The sequence below is a fragment of the Haliotis cracherodii genome, unplaced genomic scaffold, assembly GCF_022045235.1.
Source record: "Haliotis cracherodii isolate W230 unplaced genomic scaffold, xgHalCrac1.p SCAF_10, whole genome shotgun sequence".
Classification (NCBI taxonomy): domain Eukaryota; kingdom Metazoa; phylum Mollusca; class Gastropoda; order Lepetellida; family Haliotidae; genus Haliotis; species Haliotis cracherodii.
Window position 1 is genome coordinate 13,559,123 of NW_027266265.1, and position 23,236 is coordinate 13,582,358.

The 23,236-nt window shown below is 39.9% G+C and overlaps 2 protein-coding genes across 2 annotated transcripts; one reads left to right on the top strand and one right to left on the bottom strand.

Annotated features, from left to right (window-relative positions):
- Positions 1–1,543: 1,543 nt before the first annotated feature.
- LOC139446743 (neuropilin and tolloid-like protein 1) lies at positions 1,544–9,024 on the bottom strand. The gene is made up of 4 exons (XM_071228049.1): positions 8,928–9,024; positions 7,879–8,091; positions 7,041–7,178; positions 1,544–3,592 (listed from the first exon to the last, which is right to left on the bottom strand). The coding sequence occupies exons 1-4, from the start codon at positions 9,022–9,024 to the stop codon at positions 3,294–3,296; spliced, it is 747 nt and encodes a 248-aa protein (XP_071084150.1). The 3' UTR covers positions 1,544–3,293.
- A 6,473-nt stretch (positions 9,025–15,497) lies between these two features.
- Positions 15,498–22,084, top strand: LOC139446751 (uncharacterized). The gene is made up of 2 exons (XM_071228062.1): positions 15,498–15,546; positions 20,864–22,084. Exon 2 carries the CDS (start codon positions 20,872–20,874, stop codon positions 21,484–21,486), a length of 615 nt encoding a protein of 204 aa, XP_071084163.1. The 5' UTR covers positions 15,498–15,546; positions 20,864–20,871; the 3' UTR covers positions 21,487–22,084.
- Positions 22,085–23,236: the final 1,152 nt, after the last annotated feature.

The following is a 23,236-nucleotide window of genomic DNA, read 5'->3' on the forward strand; positions in this document are numbered from 1 at the left end:
ATAATCTAAGGGGGATAACTCAGGCCTATTTCGCTCGTAAAACGAAGGCCTCATAACGGCATATCACTTTCACACTATTGTGAGCTTCCTACTTTCACTATGAAAAAAATGAGTGTATATTTTCAAACACAGATACTAACTAATTCTAAAATTGCGTTTTGTTTAGAAAAAGAAAGAAAGTGATTTTTGCGTGTACACTTCCCCTTTAAGTAAGTTCTAGTTTCCATTTGTGACGTCACTTCCTGTTATGAGTATTACCCAGAATGCCTTTACTATGCCACTTCCGGTTGTTACACGTATGTCATCGTTGTCATGTGACGTCACTTCCGGATATGCCTGTGACGTCACATGGGGCTTAGGACGGTGGATCCGAACGGAGCCTGTTACCTTACAACTCAAGGGGCCCAGTACAAGGTGAAAGTCGAGTCCAACCATTCCAAACCATCATGCTCCGATGTATCAGACAAATCAATTCCTTGAAAGTTCACTCTAAAGTGCTTTCAGCCAAGGCTCAGGTCATTGCATTCAGAATTAAGATATTTCTATTCGTTTTTCGAGCGTAAACAGTGAACACATAAATATGTAGTGATACTGATCCTCGAAGTCACGACCACGTGTACAGGTAGGTTCCGGGTGTATCCATCCGACAAAGCGACGCAACAACAATTTGTATTACAGAAAACTACGGTTATAACGAACACGCTTATAACGAACTAACGGATATAACGAACTAAATTTTTAGTCCCGACTACTTGCTGTAGTTATACTGTATATATGCCTATAACGAATTACGGTTATGACGAACTAAAATTAGTAGTCCGTTTGAGTTCGTTATAACCGTAGTTTACTGTAGCACTCTAATACATGTCTGAAGATGCACTATTGATATTACACTGTATGAAAGAGTAATATCGTTATAGCACATACATATGGGATAGGAAAACCACTTGGTATTTTTTTTTAATTTGTGGGGGGATAGGGGGTGGGGGGGGAGGGTTGACATTCAAGTAACACACACATCCCACGTCACCAACCACATACGGCTCAAATAAAGTTAAACAAACACACACAAACATACAATTATATATGGAGATTTGCAATACTATGAGCGCGGGGAGTCATTTGGGACCTTATCAACGTATTGCAACTCCGGTCCTGGTATGACGACGGCGCCATCGTCGGCGCACCAAGACGCATACATCTGCTGCACGTTCTATGTTTGTCATGCGTGGCATACTCAGCTATTGAATTCAGTTATTAAAAACTATTATGACAGGATTGTATTTTTCAGCGTCATACATAACTTCGTCTGTTACAGTGAGTGCGCTACAATTTAACGTCACACAGGCAATATTTTGTAACCGTGCGCTTGTGATATTGTAACTATGGAACATTATTTCCACTCTACACAAGATCGCATGATCGTTGGATCAAATAGCAGGGTATGTACGTGCACAATGTGCTTTGACGCCAGCATTTTCATCTAAAAATTATACACAACACCTTTCTATCAGAAAAAAATATTTATTGAAGTAAATGAGTTATAAATTTATTATAATTAGATGTGTTATGTACATAACTAAGGCAGAGTTTGTTGCCAATCTGTAAAAATAATAAAGACGACAAGCCTCTTTCCATAATCAAATGAATCGCGATTGTACGCTTCCGACTATATCATGAACATGTGTTTATGACTATAAGCGTATCTTGCCGGTGGCGCCCATAACAAACATGCAATAGCAAGTCAATTGTTCACCTGAAGAAAAAAACAGGATCATATGGTACAAGTAAAAATACCCGGGTTTTGTTGTGAACAATTGACCTGCCTTTGCATGTGTTTGAGCAGGGTATGCCCACCTTTTCGCGGGCACCTGGTCTTATCACTCTTTGATAGTGATTCATAAACACATGCTCATGATACAGTCGGAATCCCATAATCGACTCTGTGACTTTGGAAAGGGTTTCGTAGCTTTTATTATACCAAGTTATTTGATCAAACAATTAATGTAATAATGCCTACAAACAACGATTATGTTATTCGAGACCTCGTCAGTTGGAACAACTACAAACCTTTCAGGTAAAAAAACTCGACTTGCCTCGAAGTTACACAGACGAGGTTGTGAGTTAGTGGGTATGGTTTTAAGCCGCTTTTTGCAATATTCCAGCAATATCACGGCGGGGGACACCAGAAATGGGCTTCACACATTGTACCCATGTCGGGAATCGAACCCGGGTCTTCGGCGTGACGAGCGAACGCTTTAACCACTAGGCTACCCCACTGCCACAAGACGAGGTAGGTATGAGGGATCATACATAACTTAAGACACGGGGAAAATCTTCACAAATGTTTATGAAAATTTTCATATGGTTGACAATTAGACTATGTTCATTTCAACAAGTTCATAATTATGTCCTATACCAACACTTAATGCATAGTTACGGCTATAATGTGTTATAAAGCTTATTTTAGAGGTTGCGAGAGGTATATTTCTAATATTTGACCCAAGCTCAATTTATTAGGGGATGGAAAATACACTGGACATATGGTACAAAAATGATTTGGGTCACTAAAATTCACTTAATGTTTTACATTTGATGTTTTTTTGTCATATCAAGAGTCTAAAACGAATGAAAAGAACGGAAAAAGACTACTTTTGATCCATTTGAGACATGTCTGACAATGTTTATACTGATATTACAACGTTTTCCGCAACCTTAAATTTAATCATTCCAGTGGGCCAAAAGGTGTGGAATCCTAGATTGGTCATTGTCACATTGTCACATTGTCGCATTGTCGCCCTTACAAAAACAAGCAAAAAGTGTCAAACATAACCAAAGCGCGACTCTGTGACAATGCGACATGGCGACATTTTGGCAATTTGTCGCATTGTCCCGCTTTGAATAACCTTTTTTTATTTTACCAAAGGGCGACAATGCGGGACTTTATCAACCTTGTTCTTTACGGATATAGCCTGGAGTGAGTGAGTGAGTGAGTTGGGTTTAACGCCGCTTTTAACAGTATTCCAGTTATATCACGGCGTGTCAGCTTAATGTGGGAGGAAAGCCCGAAGTGATGCAGGTCTCAGACGTTTACCACTTCGGTGAAACCCACGAGCACGGGTATGGTGCTGACAAACCTAGAAACATAATCGGGGCGAACCGGGATTCGAACCCACAATCATAGATTTCTGGCGTGCCCAAGGGACGCAACTCTGCACAGCGAATCGCGGCGCCTTAGACGACTGGGCCACCCGTGCCCCCTATAGCCTGGAAGTAATACAGAATAAAACACATTAGGTATCGATTAGGGATCGAGATACACGGAAGTTTTCATTGGTAAAACTAATGGTTTGAATTGCTGATGTCTCATCCTGCTTTTTTCTCCGCCAACGAATAACACAGACTGCGACGATAACGACGGTTAAGACCGCTATGACAATGAACACTGCCAGCACCCATATCGGTACAGGTGTTTTAGAATCATCCTTCTCCTGAAGCGTCCCGTCCCCACAGTTGTCTAACCCATTGCCAAGGAGACGGCGAGATATGCACACGTTGTTGGAGCAGGTGTAGTCCCCGGAGTAGCAGGGAGCTGAAGAACATATAGCGAAACATTGCACTGGAAATATTAGCATAATTATATATGTCATCCCTCGCCGAGTCAATGTTTAAAATATTAATGTACAATGTCAAAGGGTTTTTTATTGTCACTGTTTAAACGGTCAATATAATTTGGTCAAAATTTAAAGAACATATTGCTATGACTAATCAACGTCATTACTTCACTTGGCCCCGTTTGACAAAGCGATCGTAGCGCTCCGACCTTCTGTGTTAAAGTATGGGAGTTACGATCACCTTAACCTTACGACTGTCTGTGTTAAAGTATGGGAGTTACGATCACCCCAGCGCTACAACTATCTCTATTAAAGTATGTGAGTTACGATCACCCCAGCGCTACAACTTTCTGTATTAAAGTATGGGAGTTACGATCACCCCAGCGCTACAACTTTCTCTATTAAAGTATGGGAGTTACGATCACCCCAGCGCTACAACTATCTCTATTAAAGTATGTGAGTTACGATCACCCCAGCGCTACAACTTTCTGTATTAAAGTATGGGAGTTACGATCACCCCAGCGCTACAACTTTCTCTATTAAAGTATGGGAGTTACGATCACCCCAGCGCTACAACTGTCTGTGTTAAAGTATGTGAGTTACGGTCACCCCAGCGCTACAACTTTCTGTGTTAAAGTATGGGAGTTATGATTACCCCAGCGCTGCAACTTTCTGTATTAAAGTATGGGAGTTACGATCACCCCAGCGCTACAACTTTCTGTATTAAAGTATGGGAGTTACGATCACCCCAGCGCTACAACTTTCTGTATTAAAGTATGGGAGTTACGATCACCCCAGCGCTACAACTGTCTGTGTTAAAGTATGGGAGTTACGATCACCCCAGCGCTACAACTTTGTGTATTAAAGTATGGGAGTTACGATTACCCCAGCGCTACAACTGCCTGTATTAAAGTATGGGAGTTACGATTACCCCAGCGCTACAACTGTCTCTATTAAAGTATGGGAGTTACGATTACCCCAGCGCTACAACTGTCTGTGTTAAAGTATGGGAGTTACGATTACCCCAGCGCTACAACTTTCTGTATTAAAGTATGGGAGTTACAATCACCTTAGCCTCACGACTGTCTGTGTTAAAGTATGGGAGTTACGATCACCTGAGCCTTACGACTGTCTGTGTTAATGTATTGGAGTTACGATCACCTTAGCATCACGATTGTCTGTGTTAAAGTATGGGAGTTACGATCAGCTAAGCCTCACGACTGTCTGTGTTAAAGTATGGGAGTTACGATCAGCTTACCGTCACGACTGTATGTGCTAAAGTATGGGAGTTACGATCAGCTAAGCCTCACGACTGTATGTGCTAAAGTATGGGAGTTACGATCACCTCAGCCTTACGACTGTCTGTATTAAAGTATGGGAGTTACGATCACCTTAGCATCACGATTGTCTGTGTTAAAGTATGAGAGTTACGATCCCCTTAGCCTTACGACTGTCTGTATTAAAGTATGGGAGTTACGATCACCAGAACCTTACGACTGTCTGTGTTAAAGTACTGGAGTTACGATCACCTGAGACTTACGACTGTCTGTATTAAAGTATGGGAGTTACGATCACCTGAGCCTTACGAGTGTCTGTGTTAAAGTATGGGAGTTACGACCACCTTAGCCTTATGAGTGTCTGTGCTAAAGTTTGGGAGTTAAACCAAAGAATCAAGCGACAGCCTGGTTCAAGCGAGAGGGAAACCTGAGCGCTCAGTTCGCATCGTTAAAACGGCAATGCTTCTCGTTTGATATTGTGTGCTATCATATTATTCAGTGAACCGCAACATGTATAATTTAATTGCCCAGCTTAATGGTCTTGTGATAAAAATGTCATTGAGTCAGACAAAATGTAAAAAAGTGTAATTACATTCGAGGAAAAAATCGATTGGTTATTTTCCGCTAAAAATAGCATTTCATCCCTGTGTTATCAGACCACCACCATCACTAGAACTCTAAATAGAGTTAACAAGCTACAAACTATCACTAAATGTACACAAAGTGTTAACAGACTACCAACCATTACTGAATGCACAATACAAAGTGTTAACAGACTACAAACCATTACTGAATGCACAGTACAAAATGTTAACAGACTACCAACCATTACTGAATGCACAATACAAAGTGTTAACAGACTACCAACCATTACTGAATGCACAATACAAAGTGTTAACAGACTACTAACCACCACAGAATGCACAATACAAAGTGTTAACTGACTACCAACCATTACTGAATGCACAATACAAAGTGTTAACAGACTACTAACCACCACAGAATGCACAATACAAAGTGTTAACAGACTACCAACCATTACTGAATGCACAATACAAAGTGTTAACAGACTACCAACCATTACTGAATGCACAATACAAAGTGTTAACAGACTACAAACCATTACTGAATGCACAATACAAAGTGTTAACCGACTACCAACCATTACTGAATGCACAATACAAAGAGTTAACAGACTACCAACCATTACTGAATGCACAATCAAAGTGTTAACAGACTACCAACCACCACAGAATGCACAATACAAAGTGTTAACAGACTACCAACCATTACTGAATGCACAATACAAAGTGTTAACAGACTACCAACCATTACTGAATGCACAATACAAAGTGTTAACCGACTACCAACCACCACAGAATGCACAATACAAAGTGTTAACAGACTACAAACCATTACTGAATGCACAATACAAAGAGTTAACAGACTACCAACCATTACTGAATGCACAATACAAAGTGTTAACAGACTACCAACCACCACAGAATGCACAATACAAAGTGTTAACAGACTACTAACCACCACAGAATGCGCAATACAAAGAGTTAACAGACTAACAACCACCACTGAATGCACAATAAAAAGAGTTAACAGACTGAAAAGATCAAGATAACATCAATGAACTGTAGGGGTATTCATGACAGGGTTAAAAGACAACAGACATTTAATTTTCTTAAGCGTAAAAGGTCCACAATATACTGTTTGCAAGATGTACTTTTTACTGAAGATATGAAACAGACAATATGCCAAGAATGGGGTAACAAACATTGCTTCTTTAGCTCATATAAAAGTAACGCTCGTGGCGTCGCCATACTCTTTTCAAATAATCTTGCGTTTAATATTGACACTATCTTTTGTGACGGCAAGGGCAATATGATTACAATTGAAATCACAATAGATAAATATAAACTTGGATTGATAAATTTGTATGGACCTAATACTGATGATCAGAAGTTTTATGAAGAACTGAACCTGTTGACAAAATCCTGAAGCAGCGATCACATTGTAATTTGTGGCGATTGGAATGTAGTCCAAGATTTCTTTATGGATACATATAATCTTGGGTTTGTGTTAACAGACTACCAACCACCACCGAATGCACAATACAAAGTGTTAACAGACTACCAACCAGTATTGTATGCAGTCAGGAGGAGATTGAAACGAGGCCCATCCCTGCTTCCTCCAGGCCTGAAAGAGATGGAGAGGTCGACTCGCCGGAAGAAGCGGGGGACGTTTGTAACAGGAAACCGGGTCCTGCATCTCTCACCTGGAAGATTGAGACGTCGATATGAAGGCATCATTTCTCCAACAATGTACCTTCAGGGCGTGACGAACTACATAACCGGGAATTTGACAAGACTGTGGGCGAGAGGGTCAATGATAAACTTGTTCATGATGGCTATGTGCAGGTCGGAGGATTACGTCTATAATAAATGGTTGAAAGGTATAGAGGGAAGGATATATTGAATCATTCTGGTTGCGAGTTCACTGTACGACAGTGAGACAATGATATATTGTTTCGTTCTAACTATTCATTCACTGGACGAGACAATAAATATTGTGTCATTTGGAGAAAATCATGTACTTGTTCATTCTGGTTGTGAGTTCACTATATGACAGTGAGCAATGATATATTGTTTCATCTGACTGCACGTGCACTGTATATAAGCGAGACAAGGACAATGGTTCTCATTCTGAGTGCAAGTGAACTGTCGGGTAGAGGGACAATCATATACTGGTTCATTCTGGCTACCAATACACAATGTGAAAGAGAGTCAGTGATACACTTATATGAGATTGGTCTTAGGACCGATTCAAATTTTACTGACACACACACTCATTTTGGGCAACATTCTTTTCACACATCGTTGGTCTAACCGTCTGTGGGGATCCTGTAAAACTGCGTGTGAGTGTGTTCACGGTTTGATATATGAGGTGATATTCTTCTGGGTAATAAATTATATTACCATTTAGCGTCACGTGACCAACAGCCTCACAGAAAGGGCCCGGAGTGAATTCGACGAAGGTGAAGGTCGCCATCAGCATCTTGCCTGAAGGTGCCAAGACGGTCAGGTCACAGTCACGTCGGAGGTCAACGGCGACGATGTTGGTGATCTCCACGTTCTCGAGTCCCGGTACCTCCATGTCTAGTCTGTCTCCACACATCGTTCCCATGTCATCTGAAACAAACATCCTACGTTTGATGGCGTGAGTGGATTTGTCGGAACGTAAGTTGCCTGAGGGCGTGATTTGGGTGTTTGCGGAATGGGTGTGTGAGTGGGTGGGTGGTTGGGTACTTGAGTGAGTGAGTGGTCGCTATATTCAGCAATAGTACAACCATTTCATGATGGCTAGCAGAGTGTGCTCGACAACAAGCAATCCGGTCGTCTGTTGTGTTGCTTTTTGTGTGTTTTATCGCCTTACTCAGCAATATTCCGGGTATATGACGGAGGTCTGTAAATAATCGAGTCTGGAACAGACAATCCAGTGATTGGCATCTTCACCAACGATCCGCACAATTGGAATACGATGACATGCATCAACCAAGTCAGCCAGCATGACCACTCGATCCCATTAGTGTGTGATTCGGCGTGCGGGGATGGAGGTGTAATTAAATGCAACACAGTACGATCACATCGGGCAGAGTGTCGTAGGACCCGTGAAGATCCGGGGTAGAATAGGTCTTCAGCAACCAATGCTTGCCGTAAAAGGCGACTAACGGGATCGGATGGTCAAGCTCACTGACTTGGTTGATGCATGTCATCGATCCCAATTGGGTGGATTGATGCTCAGGATATCAATCACTGGATTGTCTGAACCAGAATCGATTATTTACAGACCGTCATATAGCTGGGATATTGCTGAGTGCGGCGTTAAACAACAAACAAACAAGCGTGTCGTTGTATATCATTAAGCCTGGTCCAGACCAGAATATCTATGAGCCGACGTAAGATAGCTGGAATAGTGCTAAGTGAAAAAAAAGCAAACTAACAATAAATATGTGAAGGTGACTTACATTTCTTCACAGTGGAGACAGCATGTACGACAACAGACAGAAAATAAATACTGTAGAGGGCCCTGGAAGAACACACACTTGGCACATACCAACTCATTTTAAGACAGTGATCGCAGTGTTGACAAATATGTGTCTGCCCATACCGGAAGTAGTGTCGAGGACAACGGAAACACTTACTCATTACACGTCACGAATTTCCACTGTATGGAGCCGCGTTGAACGCTGTTGTCGTGTTTCGAGATAGACGTTCCAGAATGTTTATATTAATTATTTGATCTATAGGTGTATTGAACTAACAGTATTTAGGTACATGTACTTTTATTTGCTAGGCTAGTGATGAGAGTGACGGAGCAAGTGACGTCACTTCCGAAACGAAACTTCGGTGGCCAAATGATCCAGGGTTTAAGCCTTATAAAAAAGAGCCATGATACACTGGATAAGCGAGGATGGGGTCCTAATGCTGGGATCGTTTAGCAGAAGGAGGAGAATTGAGTATGGTCATACGTCGCTGTAGGCAATATTCTATTAATATCACGGCCCTGGAACCCCGACATAGCCTGGATGCCGAACCCGGTCCCGAGAGAGAGAGAGAGAGAGAGAGAGAGAGAGAGGGAGGTGGGGGGGAGAGAGAGGGAGCGAGATAGAGAGAGAGGGAGTGAGAGAGAGGGAGATAGAGAGGGGATAGAGAGAGGGAGTAAGAGAGAGGGGAGAGGCAGAGAGAAGGGGAGGGAGAAAGAGGGGGAGAGAGAAATAGAGAGAGAGGGGAGATAGAGAGAGGTATAGAGGGAGAGGTAGTGAGAGAGAGGGGAGAGAGAGAGACAGAACTATAGAGAGGGGAGAGAGAGAGACAGAACTATAGAGAGGGGAGAGAGGGAGGAGGGAGAGAGGGAGGAGAGAGGGGGGGGGGGGGGTCGTATGGTAAGTCACATGATGCCATCTGGTACGCGAAGTTAATAACCGCGAGAGAGAGAGAGAGAGAGAGAGAGAGAGAGAGAGAGAGAGAGAGAGTATGAATAGGTATCAACTTATTAAAATATTAAGCCCCGTTAATAAAACTTGACATATGGCATTGAAAAATTAGCCACCATGGCGACCGAATGTTATGTTGTTATTTTCAATAACATCACATTTACACAACTTTATATGTAGAAGAATTACTTTCCGTTGGTAAAAAACACATTCAACCTGTTTCAGTGATCACTGACTCAAGGAACTCGCCCTATAATGTTAAGGTTAAGAATATGACTTGTTATCCAACAATTGCAAGTAACGGGGTAATGAGATCTATTCACACACATATCAGTCTGTAGATTGTGTTCTATTCACACACACACACACACACACACACACACACACACACACACACACACACACACACACACACACACACACACACACACACACACACACACACACACACTCACTCACACTCTCACTCACACACACTCACACGTTAAAAACACAAATATATATTTACATATTAAAACCATTACTATGACAACACTAAAATTCACACAACTCCTATAAATATTTTCGGACTACTCGTCAATTATTATTCAACTTCTGTGGACATCATTTGGTCAAACTTCTTAGGAAAGCCTTAATCCCTATTCTCGGCGCACGAACTCAAATTTTCTCATCAAGCTGATAATTGAAGATGCAGTAAATTCGTGACCATTCAAAGTGTCTAGAGTATATATTCTGGCTAGCCCCGGGGGTACCTCACTTTCGAGAAATCCCCAATAAAGGAGCTGGCAACAGACACTTTGGTTTCTTTGAAGGTAAGTCATGCTCACTTCACTATTTCTCTAAATTTATAAGTTAAATTGTTTTATAATTTGAATCGTATATGGAGCAACATTATCAGGTATTTAATCTTATGTTATTGACCATGCACAAGGGCAAATATTAAGTGGGTTATCTGTCAAAAGTATGTGCGTTAGGTTTAGACAAAACTATCGTTTGAGTATTAACTCCACGGTATAGCATACTTTGAATATCAAACATGTTCCGAGTCGGAAATAAGGTTGTTAACAATCATGGTAGCAAGCTGTGTATTTTATCTGCGTGTTGATATTTTAGTGTGATTCAGTTATTTTGTTTATGTGAATACATTGTGTAAATGCAAACGAACCACCTCACTTTTATCAGACTTTTTATATCACACGAGGTATGTACATTATATATTAATGTAAGGATTCTATGATTGCATGTATTACTTGTTCATCAACAGACTGCTTTAAACTGGCAGAAAACGTTAATTTCTATAGCTGATGTATTTATGCTAATAGCACAACTAAGCCAGAGCTAAAAGCAGTAATGATATTCATGTAATCATTAAGTTAATCTGTTAGCGATGTACACATAAGATAGGTAACTCTCTTGTACTTACATAGGTCTGAGCATAACGAATTTGTAACACAGCTTCAGCATACATGTCTACATTACGAGCAATGCCTAAAGTGTACATATATCCATATATTATACCATTCAGTAATGTGAATGGACATATTGTTAATGGGCCCGTTAACTCACTTTATGTAGATGCTTACAGATATAGTTTGTTTGCTACGGTAGCTTAGATAAGTTATAGATATATATAGATTATCGATGTATGAGATATACCAGCATAAAAAAATGAATGATATATGCTCAGACGTTTCAGCCAACGCGTGTTGTTATTTATATTTAAATCTGCGTACATTTGATACCGACTTTTCGGCTTAACGAGGTTTATACGTAAATAAGATATAACGTATGGCAGTGCCATTCAGAAAGGCCTAATCATAGCTAGAAGTGTCTGAAAATAAGTGTCACATAAGATTATGTAAGCTTTGTTCAAAGGTATCTTTGAAGACTGACTTTAATAGTGTTATTCGTAATTGGTTCTTTTATCACTCCGCTCATGAAACTTACACATTAAATTCAAATTAAATTAGTCAAATTAAAAACTTTTTTAAAAGTAACCCCATATATGATATACAACGGACAAATGAATCAGAGAAGGTATTTTTTAATCATTAATGTCCAAAGAAGGATTTTAATTAACGGTGGTAACCATAATTTGTTCCACGCACCTACGGTATTCGGTAATAACATCAACAGTTTAAATCATAAGTCCCAAGCACGAGAATCTGAAGGCACACAGGTTTAGTAGCGTGTATGGCCACCATGTACGTTGACAACTGCCACACAACTCCTCCGCATGGACCTTGTGATGCTTGTGAACACATGATTGGGAAGACGACGCCATTGTTGCTGCAAATTGGTGCCAAGTTCTTGCAAATTCTGCCAAGAGGATCCCAGACGTGTTCAAAATTGCTGTGTGGGGTCTGGCATTGTCGTGTTGGAAGATCAAACCGGGTCCATGTGCTGCCATGAAAGGCAGAAGTTCTGGTGCCAGTACCTGGTCGCGGTAAGCAGCAGCGTTGAGGTTGCCAAGGATGACAAGAAGCCTGGAACGTTCATTGCCACAGAAAGCACCCAGCACCATGGCACTTCCGCCTCGAAATCTGTCAACTTCCTGTACACAACACTGGGCGTAACGTTCATGACGGCGCCTCCACACCCTCACCCTACCATCAGCAAATCGAAGATTAAATCGGGATTCATCACTGAAGACGACTTGATTCCAATTCCTCTGAGTCCATTGTAAGTGTCGCTGTGCCCACAATTGACGTTGACGTCTGTGTAATTGAGTCAGAATCGGCCCGCAGTATGGCCGTCGTGCTTGAAGGTGAGCAGTTCTCAGACGGTTTCGAAAAGTGTGCGCACTCTGTCTCCCCCTAAACAGTTCATTTCTGGTTGATGTAGCCGTCAAAAATCGGTTACGGAGGTGGCGTAAGACAATCTGACGACCCTCTGCATGTCTGACGTCACACGTGGTCGACCTGGACGAGACCGATCACCAGTGGTACACGTTTGCTGTAGACGCGTCTGTAAATCATAAACAGTCCGTCGACTACAACCCATCGTCCTTGCGACTTCAGCTACGGACGTTCCCGTCTGCAACATGCCGATGGCACGTTCACGTTGCACATTTGAAAGGCGTGGCATGATAAATGGCCGTAAAGACTTTTGTTTTCTTGTGTTTTTTCTTTTTTGGTTAATGACTGCTAACAAGTATGGCAGAAAACACGTGCGGTATTATGGCCACGTGACCAGTTGCACGTGAAAAAAACACTTTTGCCACTATAGCGCTGTGCACATGATTTTGATCGATTCGCCTGCACAAAAACGGGTGTTATCTGAGGACAATACGTGTCCATTACTGTTTAAATACACAATAAGGGCCCACAATGATAACTGGTCAAAATGTTAAAATTTTAGGATTGTGAAGTTTTTAAATTGGTTCAGTATATATTATCATTGTTTAATATCACATACTATTGTGATCACTGCTTCCTTTATGAGAACTGTAAATGTTCTATATGACTTTGTACTTTATATGTAAAAATATTTCTGAAATCAAATGTGAATTAACAGTCGAGAAATCCCCAATAAAGGAGCTGGCCATAGATACTGTGTTTGGTTTCTTTGAAGATTTTGCCCGATCCCGAGCTAATTTCCCAAGGCTAATTCTAGATATTGTGACGGTCTGAATACGAAAGCGTCAAACCATCATACAAATATGAAATTTTGGAGCTCGATCGTCACATGTTGTCGTTGTACAAAGGCATTGGAAACTGTTCATTGTCATGTCACATAAAGCCACAAGGTTGCGCTGAACTCATTATCTCTTGTGACCGCAATCACGGCTCTGCATCTCCTCGGTACTGACTGTATAAGTGTACGAATTCTCTCCTGTAGAATTCTGCGCCATTCTTCTTTACACGCGTTGGCCAGTTGTGGGAGTGTCTGCGGCGCGTTCTGACGTTGACGTACACGTCGATCGAGCTCATCCCAGAGGTGTTCGATTGGGTTGAGATCTGGAGATCTGGAGCTCTCGACGGTCAGGTTGAAGAATTTGTAGCGATTTGCTGTCAAATGTCCCTGATCGGGTCGAACCGGGATTCGAACACAATCATAGGTTTCTGGCGTGCCCAAGGGACTATCTGTCTTGAGATTGAGTACACACCATCATCTGTTTGTGAGAGTAAGCATTTATGTTTTCGTTGCGCAAATTTTATACCAGTTATGGTAGTTGTATGTGCATTTGTAGCCTATTTTCTACTGTTTATATATTGATTTAGAACTTGACCTTCAAAGTGACATTGACCTTCAAATTGAGCTCTACGGTGGTTTAGAAAATCAGTGATTTTAGGTAAACCTTTAATAACGTCCTATATAGAATTGGTATTTGCAAACGGTGATTTGTATGTGTTCTATAAAGCGATTTTGATGGAATTAACAATTGGAATAAAAAATGGCACATTTTGACAAAATTTTCCATTTTTAAAAAAATATATATTTAATACATTGCAATTCGTTTTTCAATAGCAGGAAAATAAAATTAAAGCGAAACTGGGTCATTATTTGGCTTGCTTTTACTGATAACTAAATTTCTCCGATGTCATAGTTTAAAAAGTAATGATAATTCAAGTCTACAATGTGTTAACTATCACATAAATGATAAAAAAAAAAGATGGCTCCATGCACACACACTTTTTAGGGGACATTATTTGAATTTTTTTCTATTTTTACAACAGAAATGTGCCTTTAAACACAAAAACAGTATCTGATAACAAAATACTTTACCACAACCATCATTTTCTAATCTTCTGGATACAAAAAACATACAGAAATTCTAAGTTTGCTTTGTTCTACTATGGGAAGGGGTATGTCGGTAGTTTTGACTTCCGCGGCCGTTCATCTTCCTGAGGCAAGGGTGTCTACACTTTGATATCGGCTTGTTGACACCTTGGGAAGATTGTGGTCGTTTGGACTTTACCCTTTGAGGCCATTTTGACCTCCTCCTAACGTGGACGTAAATGCGTTATGGCCAACGATAAACACACAGACTGATGGAGTGAATATGTCTTTACGTCGCTTTTAGCAATATTCCAGCAATATCACGGCGGGGGACACCAGAAATGGGCTTTACAGAATGTACCCATGTCGAGAATCGAACCCGGGTCTTCGGCGTGACGAGCGAACGCTTTAACCACTAGGCTACCCGACCGCCCCTACACACAGACTGACTCGTTTACAAAGACCAAATAGACACAATTTTTTTTTTTTTTATGGGTAACAACTTCTTTAATACTGTAAAATGCGACGTTTCGGTATAGATCCTTATACCGTTGTCAAGCAAGATCTATACCGAAGCGTCGCCTTTTACAGTATTAAAGAAGTTGTTATCCATAAAAAAAAAAATTAAAAAAATAAAAAATTGTGTCTATCTTGTCATCCGTCAACTTCTAAGTAATGCCTATCAAACAATTTACAAAGACCAAAGACGTATGTCGATATCTTTGCAAAGATGTATTAGTAACCCGAGCTTGTAGAATCGTTAAAGTGTTGGTTTGTTTTAACAAATAAACAAACAAACAAACAAAAATCTATATTTGGACCCGGAAATGTGGTCACGGGAGCAAGGGAGATAACTCCAACACTAACCTCATTCCTGACGAGAGAAAACAGGGAGACCATGTATTTCTGAGTGACGACACTGACATATGTAAGTATTTATTCAGTCATTTTTTACAGTTAGCTACAGTAACGCGAGTATGTGTTTGTCAACAGTGTGGGGGGATTTCTTCTGGACATTGTAGAAGCGTGAGACAAGAGACCATATAATAGATCTCTGGTGAGAGGTAGTGCAAGCGTCCCAGACTTCCACTCCCAGCCGTGTATTGCGGATTGCCGGGACGGGTGTATGTAATTTCGTACACAAAACAATCTTGTACACGATAAAAATGTAACTGTTCGTATATAATGAAAAAATGATACCCAAGCACAATGCAAAATATGACTTTTCATGATTCGATTTCATTGATTAAGGGGCACTAATCTTTGGCTTCTCGGCTGTCTGACAGTGGCCGCTGGGGCTCACAAGCTGACGTGAGTCGATTTGCTCACTAACGCAACTGAGCGAGACAAGAGACTGGGCTACCGTCTGTAAAGAAAGCGTAAATTAACTTGGAGGCAATATTTGTTTTACGCATTTTTCAACACTTTCAACATTGCTTTCCCGTGATCTGTGAAAAAGTAAAAAAACAGCGCATGTTAATCAATTTCTTTAGCCTAAACAAACAGACAAAAAGAATGGCGGAAGCTCATCCGATGTCATCATATGGAATAACCCTGATGGTTATAGTTTAATAATAAAAAAAGTATCCCTGCAGTGAAAGCAATTTCGGTTTGCGTCGATAATAAGATTACTATAGTACTCACGGAATTGAAAAAAAACTGTTGTGGCACAAATACAGCGTATCAAATGTTTTTATGCCCTTTTACACGTAAAAGTGTGTAAAAATGAGAATAAAACAGACTATTGTGAAACAGGGCATAACCAGGTGTAAGTAGATCAAGGTGACCTATGACACCTGGACGACAGGTGAGAACAGGTGCATAATGCCTATAGTCTGTTTCTGCTATGTCAATTTGGACTTAGTTTTATTTCTGAATGTTGAAAGTGCCGACAAATTACCTCCTGTAAAGTACATTTTTTATTGTTCACTGAGATCAAACTAGCAAATCCAGACTAGTACTTTTCGAGTTGTTTTGTTTTTTCGTATATACAGCTACGTAACACTTTGTGTCGATTTTTAAATTGAGAAAAACATTTTTTTTTCATTTCCGTGAGTACTTTACGTATACTCCCTTGTTGTCATCCACGTTTTCTGGTATAACCCTACACTCAACCCAAAAAGTATGAGAATCTGTACTTTACTGAGTAAGTGTTATCCAGAACATAACATTTGTAACAAATATATAAATAACAACAAAATGGTAAATGAAATGAGTGTTCTTAAAATACTTATAAATTTTCAATTAATACTTTATCAGTTAATTAACTGGGTTTTTTCTATTTCTCAGTAATTTCTCAGTTTCACTCGATAGTTCACAGTTTCACTCAACAGTTAAGTTTCACTCGATGTCTGGTAGAGTCATGGGTTGACGTTTACCTTGGAGACACTTCGAAACGACCAGCTCACTAACATCAGCGCAAAACTTCCATTGAAGCATAAAGCAACTGCTTACACCTTAAAAAAAAAAGCATAATGTTTTGTACACCTCAAAAGCCAATGAGTCAACCGCAATTTATCATCTGTGCACTAAATTATTAATTCAAACTCTACACAGTCGAACATGATGTATATTGTCTAACTTGTCTTATCTTTAGGCACACGAATGAACTTGTAAAAACACACAAAAGTAATATCGATTCGTTTTAATGTTCAAATTTCATTTGTCATAGATATTTCTTGAATGAAAGTAGAAATATTGGTTGGGGGGAGAACACATACATATATAACTAATGTAACTTTATAATAAATAAATCACCAATATTTGTTACAAATAAAATCTAACTTAAATGGTCCCAAAACGCAGAAAATAGCGTTTAAGAGCATCTAATTTAGTTTTGCTTACATTTAAATTTAGCCAAGTTGCACCCCTCAAGATGGTGCCACGTCCGCGGAAACATGTCTTAACATGTTGAAAGTCAAATATTTTTAATTCCTGATGATCAAAGTATATATTTCCAGTAAATAAAACTATGTACATATTTTTTTAATGTACAATATTACATACTAAACTGTGTACAAGGTTACCAAACTTTCCGTGTACAAGGTTGTTTTGTGGACGATATTACTGCAACCTGACTTGAACAGGATACATGTGCATCTAATAGTTACCCTTGTCGAGATAAATATGCCGACATGCAGGTTGAACAAACAGTGATATCAACCCACGAAAGAAGTACAAGGTCTTACATATAAAGCCACATAAAAGATATTGTTTCTCATGACCTTTTTATCATTAGTTTATGATATATCCTGTTTACTTAGAGATCTAGGTCAAAGTCTAATTTAATTTTTTAATCCAAACACCATATACTAAGGGACATGTTATTTGTTAGTTGGGGACTGTGGTGAGATTGGTCTTAAGACTGTATCATATTTTGCTCTCTCTCACACACACACACACACACACACACACACACACACACACACACACACACACACACACACACACACACACACACACACACACACACACACACACACACACACACACAAAAACAACTCACACAAAAACAACACACACACACACACACACACAAAAACAACACACACACACACACACACACAAAAACAACACACACACACAAAAACAACACACACACACACAAAAACAACACACACACACAAAAACAACACACACACACAATAACAACACACACACACACACAAAAACAACACACACACAAAAACAACACACAAACACACACACACACAAAAGCACATACACACACAACATCTCAACATTTGCGCATTCTAGACACACAATTGTGTGTCATGTAAAACCCTGTCTAGCTGTCTAATGAGATGGCTTGGTCAAGTAGCTTTTATTTCACAGATAACAGGGCCACTAGAGACGGAGAAGCTTTATGTTTAGCTTTGCATTATTGATTTGAATACAGTGTTACATTACCACTTTAGCTTCAAGAATATCCAATTTTGAACAAAATAATTATTTTATTTTCCCATCTTGCCACCAAAATCAGTTAGTTTGAATCCGAGGTAATCCCTGGTAGACGCGTCAAAACTGACATCACTTGGGACTAGTGTTATAACCATAAACCAGCGTGTTCCACCATTACTGTGTTGCCTAAACAAGTGACTTAAAAAGGGTATGATGGCTAAAGCAACAATCTGTGCCATTCTCAGGTACAGTGACACACTGACTGTCCCAACTCTGATAGACCCGTGAAGATTCCGGGATAGAATAGGTTTTCAGCAACCCATGCTTGCTGTAAAAGGCGACTATGCTTGTCGTAAAAGGCGACTAACGGGATCGGATGGTCAGGCTCGCTGACTTGTTTGATGCATGTCATCGATTCCAATTGCGTGGATCGATGCTCATGACATTAATCACTGGATTGTTTGCTCCAGACTCTATTATTTACACACCGCCGTCATATAGCTGGAATATTGCTGAGTGCGGTGTTAAACAACAAACCAACCAACCGACCAACCCAACTCTGATGTATTAAGATATGTTTAATATGGACAGTGCTGAGTCATCTCAATATCACTATATCTACTCAGTGCCATTATTGAAGTGTCACACTGATTATAAGAGTAAATATTATAACATCATCAGCATTTTCAGCTTCCAAGCGAGCATTTTCTCTGGAAAGAACCATTTTATACCCACATTGACTGTTACTTGTCATGTATTGCATGTGCATGGACTAAACCAATGGTTGCATTCATGTGTTTGTTTTGGGTAGCTTTTTCCATCACACTTCATTGTTTTTAGTTGTCCATTTTTCCAGTTACATAAAAGCACCCAATCAGTGCGACACAGGCATAAACAACATGTTCTTCATTTGTTACTGTCAGAGTCAACATACTAAGATCTATTGACGCTTGTACGTATGTATTCATGTTTGACACCCTACATACTTAAGTGAACCTATAATGATGCGACCGCCTCCGTTGTCTAATGGTAGAGGGTCCACCTGGAGAATGGAAGGTCCGGGGTTCCATCCCCAGCCGTGTCATACCAAAAGACGTTAAAAGATAGTACTTGTTGTTACCCTGTCTGGCGCTCGGCATTAAGGGGTGAAAACAAGGACTGGTCAGCTCAGAGTCAGTATACTGTATGTTGCAGTAAACACATGTAAATGTATCAGTAAGCAGTAGTAAAAAATGTAAACAGCTGTAAATGCAGCAGTAAACATGTAAATGTATCAGTAAGCAGCTGTAAACAAATGTAAACAGCTGAAAATGCAGCAGTAAATAGCTGTAAATGTATCTGTAAGCTGCAGTAAACTAATGTAAACAGCGGTAAATGCAGCAGTAAATAGCTGTAAATGTATCCGTAAGCAGCAGTTAACACATGTAAATGTATCAGTAAGCAGCACTTAACATATGTAAACCTGTAAATGCAGCAGTAAACAGCTGTAAATGTATCTGTAAGCTGCAGTAAACACATGTAAATGTATCAGTAAGCAGCAGTAAACAAATGTAGACCGCTGAAAATGCAGCAGTAAACATGTAAATGTATCAGTAAGCAGCAGTAAACTAATGTAAACAGCTGAAAATGCAGCAGTAAATAGCTGTAAATGTATCCATAAGCTGCAGTAAACAAATGTAAATGTATCAGTTAGCAGCAGTAAACAAATGTAAACAGCTGTAAATGCAGCAGTAAACAAATGTTAATGTATCAGTAAGCAGCAGTAAACAAATGTAAACAGCTGAAAATGCAGCAGTAAACATGTAAATGTATCAGTAAGCAGCAGTAAACTAATGTTAACAGCTGAAATTGCAGCAGTAAACGCAGATGTAAATGTATCAGTAAATGCAGCAGTAAACACGTATAAATGTATCAGTAAGCTGCAGTAAACACATGTAAACAGCTGTAAATGCAACAGTAAACACATGTAAATGTATCAGTAAGCAGCAGTAAACAAATGTAAACAGCTGTAAATGCAGCAGTAAACACATGTAAATGTATCAGTAAGCAGCAGTAAACAAATGTAAACAGCTGTAAATGCAGCAGTAGACATGTAAATGTATCAGTAAGCAGCAGTAAACAAATGTAAACAGGTGTAAATGCAGCAGTAGACATGTAAATGTATCAGTAAGCAGCTGTAAAGAAATGTAAACAGCTGTAAATGTATCCATAAGCAGCAGTAAACTCGTGTAAGCAACAGTAAATGCAGTTGTTATGAGAGACACAGTAGTTGAAGGGGCAGTAAATTGATGTGTGTCTTTATTTTGTCCAAATGAGTATAACCATGATAACATCATTGTTTTCAGCTTGAGACATGGCAGATCCTGTCTCCCCTTTGAGCATGACACTCCCCCTGACCCTTACTCTCCCCGACGGTGGAGACGTCACTATTGACCAGCTGACCGATGCCCACATGACCGAGATGTATGCGATGATTGTGGATGCTGCCCAGCATGGCGAGGGCTATGGCATGGATGAATATCTAAATGAGGAAGGATTTCGATCTGAATTGGGGACCGGCCAGAAACTGGCTATCATGAGACGAGACACAGGTGAGCTGATAGCAGGGGTGGGAAACAGCATCGGACATACATGCCGGACACAGGTGGTCGTGGAAGCCTTCCTCGTTGTAAAACGCTCTGAACGAGGTCGAAAACTTGGATACCTCATCCTCCATTTATCAATTCTACTGGCACGCGACTATGGTTATTTTGGACTTTTGTTGAACATTGTCAGAAATAACACAGTCATGCAGAAACTGTCTGATTATTTTGGTTTTACGCGAGTCGGAGAGCTGCCTGTGAGCTGTCTACTGCCCAGTGGTCAGTTCGAGGGAGGACTGTTGTACTACCTCGATGTTCGCAAGCTGGATGCTTTGAAGAATCTTATTCAGAAAAAGGATGGAAAATATGTATTTGTCATTTCATGATCATATTTTAGTGATTTCTTGAACAAAGGATATAAACAATAAAGAAATATTGGGGACTTTTTTCCACAGTGTTAATATAAATGTTAAGTTTGCAGGAAATTTGTAACAATGGTGTGTAAATTATCAAATGTGTTTAAATGGCTGATAACAAACCTTTTTCATCCAGCCGTCCACTTCTCAATGGGGACAAATAGACTCATAAACTATTTAAGTTAGACAAATGAAATTTTACACACTTATGTTACTGTTCACGATCTCAAATGAATTTAAAAATTGGACTTGTACATATATATTTTTTACTGAGTTATGGCCCTTGCTTCATGCTTTTTCAGAACAACTGAAGTTAATTGAATAAAACTCAGCTTATCCAAGAGATACTTATCAAATAGATGCATATCAAGACTGAGTTTGAAAGTTGGTGCCATGAATTTTTATTTTAATAGTTATGTTGCTTGCCACATGCTTTCAGATTCAGTTACAGCCCTTGATCCATGTTATTTTACTTTGTGCATAGTAGCTGTGATGTATATATAGAATACTAAACGAGCCCCCGTGTAATACCAATTTTATGAAACGAGTGAATAGTTGTGGTATTTGACGAGCGAAAGCGAGTCAGATACCACAACTATTCACGAGTTTCATAAAATTGGTTTTACACGGTAGCGAGTTTAGTATTTTATTTATCACTTGCCATTTAAAACGTTTTTAGAATTACACTGTCGAGTGTGAATAGGCTGACACCTACACGATCCACGGCAAAATACAATTGAGTTTAACAGAATAATACTTCAAACACGTCAAAAGTTGAAACGTATGAATTTAATACCATACAACGGTCTATCTTTAGAATTCAGGCGTCCGTTCCACAAAATTATAGTAGCGTTAAGGTTATCGCAACTCACATACTTTAACTTAGACCAACGAGTGTCGTTGCGCTACCGCACGATCGCCTTGTGGAACGGAGCCTTGCACCTCAAAGTTTACAATGACGTCACAATACCCGATGACGTAATTTGTGAATTTTGTTGCAAGATCCTTCGGCGAAACAATGCCATGTGACGTCAGCCTAGCAACAAGGTTGCTGTGGTCATCGAGTGTGCTTAAGCTCCCCTCAGTGATCTATCATCTCCACACGCAATGTCGTTGAATAAGCCAAGGGATGTTGAGAGCTTTCAATATTTTTCGTGAAACGTGTTCCGAGAGTACATAAGCACGCGTTTTGGTATTACGCAATGTGTAATACAACTGTATGTTTATTAAACGGGTGATCTCTTCACGGGCAAGTAATAAACAAGTTTTCTTAACAACTGCTGTAGTTACATGAATGAAACTTTGCAAGCATATGTAAGAGAGCCTATACTTCTCAAGACTAAATTTGAAAATTGATGCCATTAATTATTTTTTCGAGAGAAGGGGCCTTTTGTAATTTCATATTTAATCAGATTTTCTCATGACATAAAACCACCCATGCCTATCTCTTCTTAAGCCTTTATAGGACTCTTTTTTACAGTTAACGTTAACTTCCATATTATTCACTACTAATAGGAACAAACAAAATTCTAATGTGCCCCATGGCAGGGGAGTTTGCATGGGTAGCCCAGTTGTCTGAGTGCAGAGTTGCATCCCTTGAGCTGTACAGAAACGTATGTTTGTGGGGTCGAATCCCGGTTCGCTCCAATTATGTTTCTAGGTTTGGCAGCACCATACCTGTGCTCACATGTTTCAACAAAGTGGTAAATGTCTAAGACAG

Excerpts from the sequence above, each read along its gene's own strand:
- LOC139446743 (XM_071228049.1), bottom strand. The coding sequence starts at position 9,024 with ATGAGTTGGTATGTGCCAAGTGTGTGTTCTTCCAGGGCCCTCTACAGT. Across the intron at positions 8,092-8,927 it reads TGTCTCCACTGTGAAGAAAT|ATGACATGGGAACGATGTGT; the intron begins GTAAGTCACCTT and ends TGTTTGTTTCAG. Across the intron at positions 7,179-7,878 it reads TGGTCACGTGACGCTAAATG|GTGAGAGATGCAGGACCCGG; the intron begins GTAATATAATTT and ends TCAATCTTCCAG.
- LOC139446751 (XM_071228062.1), top strand. The coding sequence starts at position 20,872 with ATGGCAGATCCTGTCTCCCCTTTGAGCATGACACTCCCCCTGACCCTT.